Source organism: Myotis lucifugus, unplaced genomic scaffold (genome assembly GCF_000147115.1).
Source record: "Myotis lucifugus unplaced genomic scaffold, Myoluc2.0 scaffold_5, whole genome shotgun sequence".
In the NCBI taxonomy this organism is placed as follows: Eukaryota; Metazoa; Chordata; class Mammalia; order Chiroptera; family Vespertilionidae; genus Myotis; species Myotis lucifugus.
The window spans coordinates 14545620-14561597 of record NW_005871053.1 but is presented as its reverse complement, the minus strand read 5'-3'; the positions used below and the strand labels follow the sequence as shown (position 1 = coordinate 14561597).

Genomic DNA, 15978 nt, shown 5'->3' with positions numbered 1-15978 from the left:
AAATTAAAACCACAATGAGATATCACCTGATACCTGAAAGAATGGCTATCATTAGTAAATCAACAACAAGTGTTGGCAAGGATGTGGAGAAAAGGGAACCCTAGTGCACTACTGGTGGAAATGCAGACTGGTGCAGCCACTATGGAAAACAGTACGGAGTTTCCTCAAAAAATTAAAAATGGAACTGCCTTATGACCCAGTGAATATACTTCTGAGACTATATCAGAACTCAAAACTCTTGATTTGAAAGAACATATGCTCCCTATGTTCATTGCAGCACTATTTACAATAGCCAAGATTTGCAAGGAGCCCAATTGCCCATCAGTAGATAGTAGGTAAAAAAAGCTGTGTTACAGTTACACAATGGAATACTATTCAGTCATAAAAAAGAGAAGGAAATCTTACCCCTGGATGGACCTGGAATAAGCCAGTCAGGGAAAGACAAATACCATATGATTTCACTTATACAGACTCACAGATACAGATACGGACTCACAGATACAGAGAACAAACTGACAGCTTCCAGAGGCGGTATTAGAGTGCCAGGTGAAATAGATGAGGGATTAAGGAAAAAACACACACACAAAACTCATAGACACAGACATTGGTATTGTGATTACCAGACGGAAAGGGGGTTGAGGGAGGCAGAAGAGGGGTAAGGGGGGCTCAACATGACAGGAGACTTGACTTTGGGCAGTGAACATACAATACAATATGCAGATGATGTGTCAATTGTACACCTGAAACCTAGATAACTTTATTAACCAATGTGATCACAATAAATTTAATAGTCACCCTCTATCCCCCCCAAAGTCCCCAAATTACTTACTTGCAATGGACAGTAATTCAGATATTCTGTAATGATTTCTAGCAAGAAATCAGAATTTAACTTCTCAAAATACTGTATGCCAAAAGGTAAATCTTGTAATTGTGAAAAATGAGTGTCCAAGGCATCATTTAACAAGTTAATAACTTCTTCTTGTCGTTTATTTTTCTTTATAGCAAGAATTGCTTGTAAATAAGTTAATTCCTGAAAAATCAGTAGTTTTTATAAATTACTCCATTCAGTTATAAAGGCATTTCTTTCTATTTAGATTTCAAATGTATAGGAAGTGTCTTGATGTTAAATATTTATTCATACTTAAGTTTTAGCTTAGATTTTTAGAATCTTATGGGAGAATATTTAAAGTCTAATTTTTCATGGAGTTAAATTAATAAATGAAGTTACATATTAAAATTGGTGTATATTACTCCTTTAAAGCTAATACTAAATAAGACAATTTAAAATTTCATATTTTATAAATAGTAGCTGGGACCTAATATCTAATAAAATAAAATACTGTACCGCATATTTTCCAAAAGACTGCTGAATTTCACTAAGGAATTCTAGCTGCTGATCTGCTTCCTGTAATTGCCCTTCTATTAATTGACATCGGATACATCCTAAAACCAAACAGAACAGAAACAAAGTTTGCATATCTGGTTTAAGGCATGCAAACTTTAAGCTAACACCAACAACATTAATAAAACATGGATTTCCCCACCAATAATACATGAAAATTTTATATTAAAAAAAAAAAGAAAAGGTGAAAGAAAATGGGTGGCTTGGTACTCACATAAAATCTGTTATGATGGAACTCATAATATACTAGTATAGTAACTATCCCATAAAAACCTACTCTCTCAACATATTAATTATGAAATAAAAAATTTATTTTTAAAGATATATGATTTTTTTTCTGTTGGGGATAGTGGAGAATTGTTTAATTTTAGAAAATCACAAAACATTTTTAATGGCAGGTATGAAAATGCATCTCTATGAAGAACATTTATAGAAATAGTGGTCATACCAATCACTGCAGTGATACTAGTTTCTTCAAGATTTATGGCAATCTGATACCACTTCCATGCTTCCTTAACTTTTTCTTGTAAAAGCATTAGGTATCCAAGTTCTGTAGCATATTCTGATTGCTGAGGGGTTAAGCTGAAAGCTCTTTCTAGTAATGTTTGAACTTTTTCAAGAATGAGTTGATTACGTCCACACTAAAAAGAAAAAGATTTAGTTGGACTAGAACACTTCTATTCAGTCAAAAGGATTGTTTTTCTAAACATACATATATGTTAGATTTTGCAGAAGCAAAATGCAAAGAAACAATGATTTAATAACCAAGAAAAATAAAACTTCTCTATTTACTATCTAGGCAGAACAGCAAGAAAGAGTTTATATCCTCTGAGAACTTATATATCCTTAGTAGTGTTTTTAAAAACAACTACCTTGAAAAGTAAACTCCTAATGATGCTGCCATACAAACATATTCTAGACGTCTTTTCAAACTGTGGTATGGTTGTTTTACAAAGTAGACAATAAAGTTATTGCTTTAAGTTTGCATATATATTTTTAATGGAAAAAAAATGTAGGGCTTTCCCCCTAAAGACAAGGGTGGCACCACTGAGACTATTTTAAAAGATTATGCCTTAGAATCTTCATTTTAAAAAGCTTCACAAATATTTCAAGAAATGGCAATGTTGCTAGAGTAAGTATGTAACACTTGAAGGCAACAACTGTTATGAGTATAATACTAAACTGTTTGAATTTTTGTAAACTAATCAGGTATCTGGCAACAGGCAAATAAAAAGGATAAATATACCCTCCTTAACTTAAACTTTGTAATAGCAGAATTTGTTTTTCTCTAAACTTCACACAATCTGACAATCTTTGTTTGTAAATGAGAAAATTCAGTTTATTTATGTCACTTAACAACACCCTTGATTTTTTCTTTCAACTTTATATTTACTAATTATTTTACTTACTCATGTGTGCCTTTTTCGTACCTTAATTAACTTTTTAATCCACTCATTTCAGGTATTGATTTCAAGATTCTGCTGATTTTTTTAATCCATTCCTGATTACCTTTTTAAAATTGTGTACTTGTAATGCGAACATTTCTTTAATATTATAAAAGTAAGATACCAGCCATTTCCCCTACCAAAATAGTCTATTACACACATTAAAACGTTTTTCAAATATTTTAAAAATACAAAACAAAGAACATTCCTACTCATAAATCCTGTGCACTTATTTCCTTTGCCTGGAAGGCACTTCCCTCTCTTTAAAGGTTCAAAAAATGCCACTTGCTCCATGAAGCCTCCATGATGGCTTTTTACAGTTGGAACCCATATCTCCTCTAGACTGCCCTTCTTAGGATATACCACATATTTATATACATATCATATTTTCACTCTAGGCCATATGCTCTTTGGTGCCTCAGCCTTGGTGACTTATTTTCTATTTCCAGCTGTAGATAACAGAGCTATGGTACATAGTGGACCCTCTTACAGTTCTGCTGAAGGCAATGGTAATCTTATAAAAAAGTTGAGCATTCTGTGGTTCCATAGCATCCAATGCATTTTCCAAGTTTTCCAGTGTGGTTGCAGCCTAAAACAAAAGTACCCAGTATAATTTTAAAATAAACTAAGAAATAAAGAACATAATATATGACATATAGACTAATAAATACTATTATTGTTTAAAAAGATATTTGCTTTTACTAATTCCTCCCTCTTCCAATAAAATCTTATATGTTGCAAGATGTATTAAAACTTCGTTTAGCCCTGACCAGTTTGGCTCAGAGCGTCGGCCTGTGGACTGAAGACTGAAGAGTCCCAGGTTCGATTCCGGTCAAGGGCATGTACCTTGGTTGCAGGCACATCCCCAGTAGGGGGTGTGAAGGAGGCAGCTGATCCATGTTTCTCTCTCGTGGATGTTTCTAACTCTCTATCCCTCTCCCTTCCTCTCTGTAAAAAATCAATAAAATATATATTTTTTAAAAAAACTTCTTTTAAAAAGCTCAATAATTAATTATCAATAAAGAACAGAGTTTTAGAATGTATTTTTTTAATATTTGTTACTGAATAGGAACCTTTGGGTAGATAAAGATACCTATAATATTCAATTAACTGTACATGACAAGCTCCCTCTAAAATAATGAATCCATGACACAAATGAAATATGAATAACAACATATTTACAAACACTAATGTTATATAAGATCAGCCCTTGGATTACATATATAGCTTGGTTTATATTTAAAATGATCTAGAATAGAAAAATCACTAAGATACTTACTATAAATAATTTCAATGCCCGGAATATTTACTGAATAGTTGCCTCTACTAAAATTCTTTTAATATTTACTAAAGTACCTATTAGGCATTGTCATATTAACTAATTTAACCAAACTCAACACAATCCAAATCTACTACTTTTTATATACTATTTACTTAAGACTGGATGATGACATTCTGTAATCTAGTATATAGTCAATATGCTCACTACTAGAGAAACATGTTACCTTACTGTAAGGTCCAATGGGATTTTATCCTAAGCCCATGTAACCTATCCAAACTTAAATAAAATTTAAAAATATTATAAATTATATTTTTTCTATGTACTCTTCCATACCCAGTATTACCAGTTACATTAATCAAACATATTACTGCATGGGAGTTTTATATAGAAAAACAATATATACCGTAATTAATGATCAAAGGAATTTTCAAGGGTACTATTGACTACATAATGTTTTTACTTTACTGGTTGAATTAAGAAGCTCACCTCTTTGTTAAAGTGTATTTTCAAGAATCAACTAAAAACTACCATGACATACATTCTAAAAGAGTACTTCCTGTATTATTAATACAGGAAACTTAATTAGCACAATGCAACTTACCTTCTCTATATCCCCTTCCCTACACAAATAGTAAAGAGCCAGCATTCTTAGTGCTTCTACATTTTGTTTGTCTTGAAGCATTAACCTGCAGAAAAACATTTTGTTGAAATAAACTTACATATATTCGCAACCTGGCACCCTGCGCCCTCCCACCTTTCTGCTGGGACTTCACTCCTAGTCATTCTACTCCTTCCCATTCCTTAAACAAAGGACACATACTCTGGCCTCAAGGTGTTCACACTTGCTTTTCCTTTCTGCAAAGTTTTTCCCGGATATCTGCATTGCTTATTTTCTTTGCTTAAATGCCATCTTCTCAGTGAGGCCTTCCCTGACCATTCCCATAAAATCCACTCCCTCACCCCCACTGCCCATTTCACTTTCCAGCTGTGGCTTTATCTTTTCCCCATAGCATTACAACTTTTGAACATACTACATAATTTCTTATTTGTTCTGTTTATCATATGGTTCCTCTCATTTGAATATAAGCTTCATGAAGACAGGGGTATTTGTTTGCAAAAAAAAAGTCTGCCTTAGAACAGCTAGTCAGATATGTATGTAAACCAATCAATTCCGTTTTAAACAATGCAATATTAAACTTTTCAATTCCGTATTTTTGGAAAAATCAAATTTTAAAAATCCTATGATAAAAAATTATGTACAGATTTTATTTTTTCTCAAAATTAAAACCAGATCCAAAGGTTTGGGTGTCACCTTTTTGTACTTTACCTCTGCACAATCTCAATCGCCTGGTCCCAATCTTGCAAGGCCAGTTGTAGTTTCATTTTCTGTACTAAAGCAGGGAGGAAACTTGGAAAGTTCACAATTATTTGGTTTACAGTCTCCAAAGCACCTAAATAATTCTGGCGCATCTCAAGGCATTGTACCTAATGGGAGGAAAAGGAAGTGGCATCAAAACTGTGATCATATATACTAAGGTTCTGATCATATATACTAAGTTATCCTGAAGTTGAGAGAAAACTAGTGTTTAGCATTTTTTATATTTTTGTTCTCTGACCTTTTCGTAAGGAAGTGATCACTTTTATAATAAGAAAAAAAATAGTTTTTATCAAAACAAAAGTTTAAAACATCACAGAACAATAAACGTTTTAAATTCCACTTTTAAATACTTGAGAAATACAATTAATGTTAAAAATGTTTTTAGAAACACCGTAAAATAATGTTTCCTTTTAGGATAAAATATTTCCTGTGTATTCACAGGCAGCAACTAAAACTAAGAGATTTTGTACCTTTAAAAAAAATATTTTCAAGATAAAGAAGATAAGATTTTAAAGAATAAGCAAAATAACAGCAAAGAAAATCATCAACAAAATGAAAAGACAACCTACTGAAAAGACAACCTGTAAAATGTCCAAAATTTATAAAGAACCCATACAACTAAACACCAAAAAAGCAAACCAATAAAAAAATGGGCAAAGGACCTACATACGTAGACACTTTTCCAAAGAGGACAAAGAGATGGCCAATAGACAGATGAAAAGACGCTCAACTTTACTAATCATAAGAGAAATGCAAATAATTAAAATTACAATGAGATATCACCTCACACCTGTCAGAATGGTTATCATCAATAAATCAACAGACAAGTGTTGGGGAGGATGTGGAGAAAAGCGAACCCTCTTGCACTGTTGGTGGGAATGCAGATTGGTGCAACCATTGTGGAAAATCGTATGGAAGTTTCTCAAAAAATTAAATATGGAACTGCCTTATGAGGCAGCAATTTCATTTCCGGATATATATCTGAAAAAACCCAAAACACTACAATGGACCCTGGGTTCTAGAACTTAATTTGTTCCGGAAGGCTGTTTGAGAAGCAATTTGGTTGAAAACTGAATCATTTTTTCCCCATTAGAAATATTCACAGCATAATTTCCTGAGATGTTAACAACACGAGGTATAGTGGTAAACTGACTCATACTCACACATTCTCTCCTTTGTTTGTCACCTGAAAGATGCCTGACTAATTCTATAAGAATCAGCATGAAAAAGTTGTTGGGTCTAGATCCAAATTGTGGAAAAACGGGAGATAGTCGAGAACTAAGGTTTGACTATAATTCAAAGGAATATATGCACCTGTATGTTCACTGCAGAGTTACTTATCTATAGCCAAGATATTGAAGTAATCCAAGTGCCCATCAATAAACAAGTGGCTAAAAAAGTTGTGGTTTATACATACAATGGAATATTACTTGGCCATAAAAATGAATGGAATCTGCCCAGACCGGTTTGGCTCAGTGGACAGAGTGTCGGCCTGCAACTGAAGTGTCCCGGGTACCCCAATATCTAGAGTGATATCTCACATATATTAGACAGGGTGTAGATGTTTGGTGAATAAATAACATAGGAACCACCAACACCAATAACAAAAACAATTAAAACTGACCTAGGATTGAAGAATTTGGCAGGGAATACATTTCTCTAGTTTACTGCTCATTTTCCCATATAAACATAAGTCCCTCCTACAATTGAGAGTTGATAAAAGTAACATGAAAATTATTTTTGATCCACTTAGTTTTGTTGGGTTTCAACTATATTATGAATAAATTTTAAAACATGATTTGTTTACCTAACTCCAACTCACCTTACCCAGCAGAGCAAAAATATCATTTCCATTTTGTAATCCCTCTTCAAAAGATCTTAGTGCTCTTTTAGTATAAGGTTCTTTTCCTCTTGTAATATCAAGCCATGCTCTCAAGATCTGTCCCTGTAAAATGAAAAATTCTAATCATATTTCCATTTTTTGGGGGGAAAAATGGGTAAAAGAAGTAAACCTAATGTCTTTTCTTTTTGGTAATTAATAACAAAAATCACTCTATTAAATAATATTATGAACAATAAATCTGTGCAGTAAAAATGCTTTCCAACTGTTGCCAGCCTAGAGTATGGGAAAGTATTAAGAATTTCAGCCTTACTACTCTGCTCAATATTAATATGAAGAAGCTTATCAAAAAGTCCATTAATGCTAAATAATCAATATTCTTATCTGGGACTTTGCCAGCAAATTGTTATTAATAATAGTTAAATATGTAATTTGAGACATAAATAAGAATTTGTGACCTCTTTTTGAGCAATAAGACTAAATGAACTAAGATGGAAAAACAGGCTTCACATACATTAAAAATTAAGATAATGTGGCAATGTTTTCTTTAATATGTGACTAGTCCAGTGAGTTTCAAATGCAAGCATATATGGCCCAAGAAATTACAAACTGAAGAAGTCATGGATGTTTACCTTCAGAAATGTTAGTAAGCCAATGGGTTGCAAGATTTACAGTGTTGAAAAGAAGATGGACAGAGGTCGAATATTTTTCTTTTTAATTTCAAACAAAAATTATGAAATCTGCTCTTCTATCAGATGTATAGTCCATGGCTGGTGTGGCTAAATGGTTAGGTTAGAGCTGGGGTAGCAAACGCTTTCTCTGCCAAGGGTCATTTGAATATTTATAGTATCATTATCGGGACATACAAAGTTACCAACTTAAAAATTGGCCCTCTATATTTGGCCAAAGATTTAATTAACTCACTCCTAATGCCTTGGCAGGGCCAGGCCAAGTGATTTTGCAGGTCATATACGGCCCAAGAGCTGGATGTTCCCCACCACTGGGTTAGAGCATCAGCCCCTGCACCGAAGGTTCTCAGGTTGAATTCCCGGTCAAGGGCATGTATCTGGGTTGCAGGTTCGATCCCTGGCTGTGGTCAGGGCACATGAATGAGATAACCAACCAATGTCTCTCTCACATAGGTGTTTTTCTCTGTCTCTGTCTCTCTCTCTCCTCCTCTCTTTCCCCCTACCCATCCTTCCACTCTTTCTAAAAATCAATGGAAAAATATCCTCGGGTGAGGATTAACACAAAAAATTATAGGTTACTTCATAAACTTATAAATCTTTAACTGAGATTATATTTAGCTCTGTATTTCACCTGAAAAGACAGCTAATACTACTCAAACAGTGCTATTTCTACTCACTTGATCAGTGTGCTTATTTGAATTGTTTCAACTACTATCTCTGGGTGGATAATTCCCAAGCTTTACTTGTAGCCCAGTACCTCTTTTAATATTTTCTTTTTCCTACAGCTCATGTACTATCTCTATTCCACTGTTCTCCAGAGCCTGGAATATAGCATGTCTTCAGCTAAACACATCTCTCTTTAAGATTACCTTCTTAATTCAACGTAGTTTCCATTTATGTTAACTGGTCTCTGAATTGTCCAGGCTTAAAACCTTAGAGATATCCTCAGTATCTTCCCCTCTTATTTACAATCAGTTGACAAGCCTTGTGGATATTTAATAATTCTCAACTTTGTACCCCCTCTACAGTATTTTAGTATCAGCCCTCAAAGTCTTCGGCCAGAAAGCAGTATCCTTTTGGCTGCATTCTAGTTTCCCCCCAGGTCAGTCCACCCTATACAGCATGTTAAACTAATCTTCTGAATCTGTACTCTAATAACATCGCTGCAGTGATTAAGAACCTTTGATGGTCTTTCAATGCCTATCGAATTAGATACAAATACTGTATCTCACTGTCGAGATTCTTCAATTTGCCCCAACCCACATCTCCACATTTTTCTTCCATCCTCTTCATCTATGTACCCCATGTTCCCATCAAATATGAAGAGTCTCACTGTACCCAGAACCGATATGTCTCCTTGTTTTTCTCATTTCCATCTATTACTTCCCACCTTGGGAGTATCTACTTCCCTTTTCCATAATCTTTGCCTATGGAAATTATCCATCTTTCAGGTTTTAGTTCAAATGCTACTTCAAGAAATTCTTTCTCATTCTAATACTTAAAGATGTTATCTTTCCTCAAGTACCTAAAATAGTGCCTAGCACAAAGCAAGCAAGCAATGAATGTCAACTATTATTTTCCTGCACTCTTTAATCACACCTCTCTCAACATATTGGCTGGGTATATGACCTCTGACAACTGCTACATGATCCATTCAGGACAGTAAAGCTTATTCATTCCTTGTCTTTGTATTATTAACAGTGCAAACAATGGTGCCTTGTACCTACAGAAGTTCAATAAGGAGAGTGGGAGGGAAGGAAGGAAAGGAATAAGGAAGGAAGGGGTAGGAAGAAAGGAAGGGAACCAGGGAGAGATCATTTCAAGAATTAATAAACAGCATAAAAATAAACCACCTTTGAGAACCACAACTTTACAAAATAATAAATATTAAAATAAAGCTATTATTTATAAAGTGAGAATAGAGTAAGCAATAACAAAGAATTAAACAGCAGTTACCACTGAATATATAAACAACATATTTCCTTTAATGTCACTATTTCACAATAAGAAAACCAGCTACCTCTTTACTACCATCTGACATTTTGATCATTCTGTCAATGTACTCTCTCGCTTTCTCGTGACGACCAAGGTGCCATAAAAATAAGCCTGCGTGGTACAAAGCTCTCGGTTCTGCTCCTTTACGCAGCTCCTTCACTTTGGCATCTGATTCCAGAATAGCTTCTCTATCTGGAATGGAAAAAGAAGACATAAATGAAAGTTAAATTCTAGACCAAGTATTTATAATAGGTCAGATGATTAACAGGGGAGAGAATTAAGTTCTTCTCTCTATAGCAGAACTGTCAAATAGAAATAAAATGCAGGCCACATATGTAACTTAAAATTTTCTAGTAGCCACATTAACGAGGCAAAAAGAAACAAGTAAAAGTAGTTTGTCCAGTATATCCAAATTATTTCACCTATAATTTGATAAGAAAACCTTTGAGATTCTTTGTTTTCTTCTTACTAAATCTTTAAAAGGTGGTATATACTTTATACACATCTCTCATTAAGCTGCTAAATTTTATCCAGAAATACTTAATTTGTACTTTGATTTCATAAAATTTATGAAAAAGTATATTCATTTACTCATTGTTCTAAACATAACTTCTAATAGCTGAATCAAGTTTAAAATGTAAAAATAATTAGAACTCAATTAAAAATTTGGTTCCTCAAACTAAGCCTAAGTGCTCAATAGCTGCATGTGGTTAATGATCACTGTAATGTACAGTTCTAAATTTTATGTCATCCCCAAGATATAAAGGCTATAAATGCAACTTTTAAAATAAGACTTGAAAAATTAGCAATGATTCTAAAATGATGTAAGTATTAGAGGCAAACCAGGACTTGTATTTAAATTACCCAATTCCCTAATCCATTTCTAAAATATATCAACATGGGGGGTTACTGTCACAGGCAAGTGAAAGGTAGTATAATCGTTATTCCTTACATAGGTTAATAACTGCCTGACTGCTCCCTTAAATATTTAGATAGTCTACTCCTAACAACTCTAATCATTACTATCAAACCTATCATATGTGAGTATGTGCTTAGGACACAAATGTCAATTAGATCCAAATCCTGGATCAAAGCAGAGCAGGAGCAGTTATACAATAAGGTAGAAGGAAACATCCAAGTTGAGGGCGGTGATTCTAACAGCCTCTACCTTTCTGAAAATGGCTTCCAAGGGAAGATAAGTGACCCTTCCTTTTAGCTCCAATGACAGAAATTTAAATTGAAGTGTGGAATCACCAAGGTCCCACTTCATGACTTTCGGAAATACAATCATTTTCGGTGGGCTACAGCTTGCTTGGCCAGAAGACTCCTTCTGCCTGCCGCCCACCTCCCTTCAGAAACGTTTGTTAAAGAACCACGATACAGAGGCAGAAAAGAACTCATCTGGCAGGAGCAGGAGCTGTCGTCTTCTGCCCAGATTCCCATCAGGTCCCTAACGAGGCATCAGTTAGCTGGGACACCATCTGCACAAAGTTAGCTCTTGCCACATCGCAGCTCAAGTTCTTATTGCTTCACAGCCCTTTTATATTCAGGACTTACGTCAGAACTCAGGAAGAATGTACAGGAACAATCCAGGCCTTTTCTAGGCTCTACTGACAAACCTCTGGGCCCCTCCTGGGCTCACGCCTACTCAGCATCACATATGGTGAAAAGTAGAGTCAGTACTCCAGTGTCCCTCGGCAATATTTCTGCCTCCATCTTTTTAGTGTCCTGAAAATCACACTTCCCAACAGAATCAATACTGTTGGGAATAATCAATTAAATGAAACTTTATTCTAGGAAGAAAATATTTTGTACTAATTTTTTTAAAGGCTTATTGACTACAGCTCTCCTGTGAAACTTCTCTGCTGCAGCTTAAAACTCCTGCTGGGGCACAGAGAAAGGGGCTCCACAGAAGAGTTGAATCCTGAACCAATTCCATGTGTTTGCCCATGGATTTCTCCTGTCTGACAAATATGCTTTATCCTGAAATCCTGCCTGTCTTTCAAAGATCAGATTAAGTTCCTATCTTTCACGAAGCTTTCCCAGGCTACTCCTATGGATTAATAGTACATACTATTTTCCATTAATTCGGGGTTAATTTGTTTCATTTATCATTTTATTTAATAGCAACATTAGAATTTAATCTTGGTGTTTTAAAAAAAATCTTTATCGTTGAAAGTATTACATATGTCCCCTTTCTCCCCCCATTAACCCCCTGCCCTTAATATTGGTGGTTTTTACATTTTCTTTTTTCAACTAGATCATATAAGATGTTATGGATCACAACTTATATGTATAATATTAAATAAATAAATATATAAAGACAGTTCACACAATTTGAATTGCTGGTTTTGCATAAAGTTTTTCTATAATATTTTCCAAACTATTACTTAATAAAAATTTACTGAATATCTTCCAAGGATTAGCCCTCTTGGGGACATAAAAGCCTTTAAGAAGCTTAAGATAGAGCAGAAGAAATACACTGTATAAAGCTATATATTTGAACATAACTGGTTATAAAGTTGGCTGTTGCAGAGCAATTTATGTACATATCTTTTTGGGGCTATTCTTTTTGTTTGTTTGCTTAACAACTGCTAATATATGTTCACCTTTACGTTAATTCAAACAACTCCTATGTACAAATGAAAATTCTTCCAAAGGATATAAGGAATATGAAAGCAATGTAAGATACGTATTTCTTCTGCTTGATGAACTTACAATCTTGTCGGGATGATAAAACATACATGATATAAAAAGTACCTATAGATAATATGTAATACAGTATGATCAGACTAAATGCTATGGTAATTGAGAAAAAACAAAATAAATTGAGTAGGAAAAATTGTCCTACTATACCTGGATTAGGACTCATTTTATGGGCGTATATCAGTGCAAGCAGAGAACAAAGTGATACATCTGGTTTATTTTTAAGAGTCTCAAATTCTCGAAGAGCTTCTTGAGTTTTACCTGAAAGTCAAAATTATGATGTGAAAAATTATTCTTAGTGCAAAACAAGAATTCAATGCAGCACGGTTACTAATTTGCACATACCTTCCATTAATGTACCATAGGCATGATAAAATCTGAAGACGGGGTCATTACCATACTTCTTAATTCCTTCACTGGCAACAAGCAACACGTGATGGAAATACCTCTCTTGACAATAGTAATTAATCAAAGTCTAAAAGGAAGTAAGAACTAAATGTTACAAGGAGATTCTGGTGGCCTGAGATATCTAAGCAGATATTAATCTAAAATCTTGAATAATCTAAAACTTGTTAAAGCATAGCACTCAATACTAAGAAATACAGAACACAATGAACACAAAATTTTTTAAATATCTTGGTGTTTTCTAATAATTTCAATCCTTTCTCCTAAATTGTTAAGCGAATGTTCTCTGGAACTTTTACTTTGCCTCCCTCCTGCTCTCTAGTCTCTGCCTTGGCTATATTTCTTGAAAGTCTGATCCATACTCCATCTCCAAGCCCCCCACAGCACATCTCAATAAAATGCAGTTTTCCTCCAGTGCCCCCTCCTAGAGGGGAAGTGATCTTTTAGTTTCCCAACACTAAGGACACTTTTAATATCATTTTACTTGACTTCTGTCCAGCAGTTAGTATCACTAAGAATCTAACTCTCTGGAAAGGCAGTGGCATGGTATTGTAAAAAGGACTTGGCTGCCCTGGCCTGTGTGGCTCAGCATTTGAGCATCCACCCAGGAACTAATAGGCCTCTGGTTCCATTCCTGGTCAGGACACATGCGGGAGCTGTGAGCTCCATCCCCAGTAGAGGGCGTGCAGGAGGCAGACAACTGACGATGTTTCACTCTCATCAATGTTTTTCTCTCTGTATCCCTTCTCCCTTCTCTCTCTCTAAAAATAAATAAAGAGGGTTGGGGGGGGGCGGGGGGGGGGGGGGGACATGGCTTAAAGACAAAAAAACCTGGTTTCAAATTTCTGGTCCATCTTATAGCTCCTGAGTTTGCTCACTTGTAAAATGCTGTTAGTTGTTTACAGGTAATTGTGAAGATTAAGATATCATACTGGAAAAAAAAGTTCCTCCTAACCCTATAGGCTGATGAAATAAAACACCATGTGTCCAGCCAAGATCTCTCATGTAAGTTCCAGATTCATCTTTCCATTTGCCCCACTCCATGTCTGCCCAAGCCAGACATGGAGTCATGGAATCTTCCCTTCCCTTTTGCCCAGTCCCCTACATAAGCAGTTACTAGGTTCTTCTGTTTCTGTAGCCTAATCCCCACCCTCCATACCCATTACCACTACCTTGGTTCAGGTTAGGTTGTTCGGTCCAACAATTACTGACCACCCACCTACTAGTTAGTGTCAGGCACTGTGCGAGGTCCTGTGAATGTGAAGATGAGTAAGACATGGCAGCTCCTGCCCAGAAATACTTACGTTTTTCAAATGAGACTAGAATCTAAGAAAACTGAAATACGATGTACTAAATACAAGAAAAGTTGCTTTGAGGATATAGGAGAATGAGGATTGGGTGTGGGTAGCAGGGAAAAGTAAAATTAAGAGGAAGATTCTTGGAGAGGACTTCAGAGCTGATTCTTGATTTGTAAACTCCTACTCCCCCTCCACACATAAACACACTCTTCCTATGCCCCTCTCATGATTTGTGAGGAAGGTACAGGAGTTAGCGAGGCAGAGGCACTGCAACAACACAGTAATGAAACATAGGGATGGGTGGGATGCAGAGGACTAAACGTCATTCCATAATTTAGAGAAAGGATTGGCAAACTATGGCTCATGGCCCTATCTAGCCTATGCCTGTTTTCTATGGCCGGCAAGGTAAGGATGGTTTGTACGTTTTCAAATTGTTCATAAAAGAGAAGAAAAATACTTCATAGCATATATGAAATTCAAATTTCTGGATTCGTAAATAAGAATTTGTTGGAACAAAGCCATGGTTTGCCATTCCCTGTTCTAGAACCTTAAGTAAGACAGGGATTACTGGATGACTAAATTGGAGAGGCAGGTAGGGTCAAGAAGTGTCTTATATTAAGTTGATCCTCTAGTCCAGCGAGCCACATGCGGCTCTTTGGTCCCTTGAGTGTGGCTCTTCCACAAAATACCGACTTCTGCGCATGGGCCACGAAGTTTCAATCGCACTGTACATGCGCGCCCGCACGTGGTATTTTGTAGAAGAGCCACACTCAAGGGGCCACAGAGCCGCATGTGGCTCACCAGCTGCAGTTTGCCGACCACTGCTCTAGTCTAAGTGATGAGGAACACATAACAGTTTTTAGCATGAAAAAATGTTTTTATTAAACGATCCCTTTTGGGTGGTAGTACAAAGGATACATTTCAAGTGATGACAAAAATTTAAGGGGTTGGGAGTAGGCTTCACAGGAAGATACAATAATGTAAAAATTTAGGCAAAATATCGACACTACAGCATCCCTACCACTGCCAAAGTGTCCTGCATCCACCTACCAGCATCTCTAATGGAGCACCCATTTTATTTACCTGTTTACGGTCTAACGTCTCCTAGTCAAATGTAAAATCCGAGATTGAGAGGGTTTTATCTAATTTTATTATTGCAGGGCTTATAGCGAATCGTGTCAGACACACGAGGCATTCAATATATATCTAATGCATTAATTTAATTAAGGTTTTCTCCAGCACTAGCCATACAATGTGTGAAGGCAGGGACTGCTCCATTCTGCTCATCACCATCTCCAGCGTCTGGTGGACACACTGTGTGCGCCCTTCATCACGATCTGCTGGACGAAGGATTTGGTGCACAAAGGTACAGAGAGCACCGTCATCCTAAAAGCAACTTCTTTTCAAGTCTCATGTCTTTGTTTTCACATAATTTATTTTTTTAAGCAATTTTTTTAAAAAATTTTATTTAGTTGATTTTTTACAGAGAGGAAGGAAGGGAGATAGAGAGTTAGAAACATCGATGAGAGAGAAACATC

General features: G+C 35.6%; 1 protein-coding gene across 1 annotated transcript in view; it reads right to left on the bottom strand.

Annotated features, from left to right (window-relative positions):
- The window catches only part of TTC21B (tetratricopeptide repeat domain 21B), a 64677-nt gene that overhangs the window by 45808 nt on the left and 2891 nt on the right, over positions 1-15978 (bottom strand). The window contains exons 3-12 of the mRNA XM_023743585.1: positions 13083-13212; positions 12888-12998; positions 10057-10223; positions 7330-7452; positions 5457-5614; positions 4731-4815; positions 3338-3436; positions 1851-2043; positions 1346-1443; positions 830-1030 (exon numbers count right to left, since the gene is read on the bottom strand). Of these exons, the coding sequence (XP_023599353.1) occupies positions 830-1030; positions 1346-1443; positions 1851-2043; positions 3338-3436; positions 4731-4815; positions 5457-5614; positions 7330-7452; positions 10057-10223; positions 12888-12998; positions 13083-13212 (1365 nt within the window). The remainder of the gene's footprint in view (positions 1-829; positions 1031-1345; positions 1444-1850; positions 2044-3337; positions 3437-4730; positions 4816-5456; positions 5615-7329; positions 7453-10056; positions 10224-12887; positions 12999-13082; positions 13213-15978) is intronic.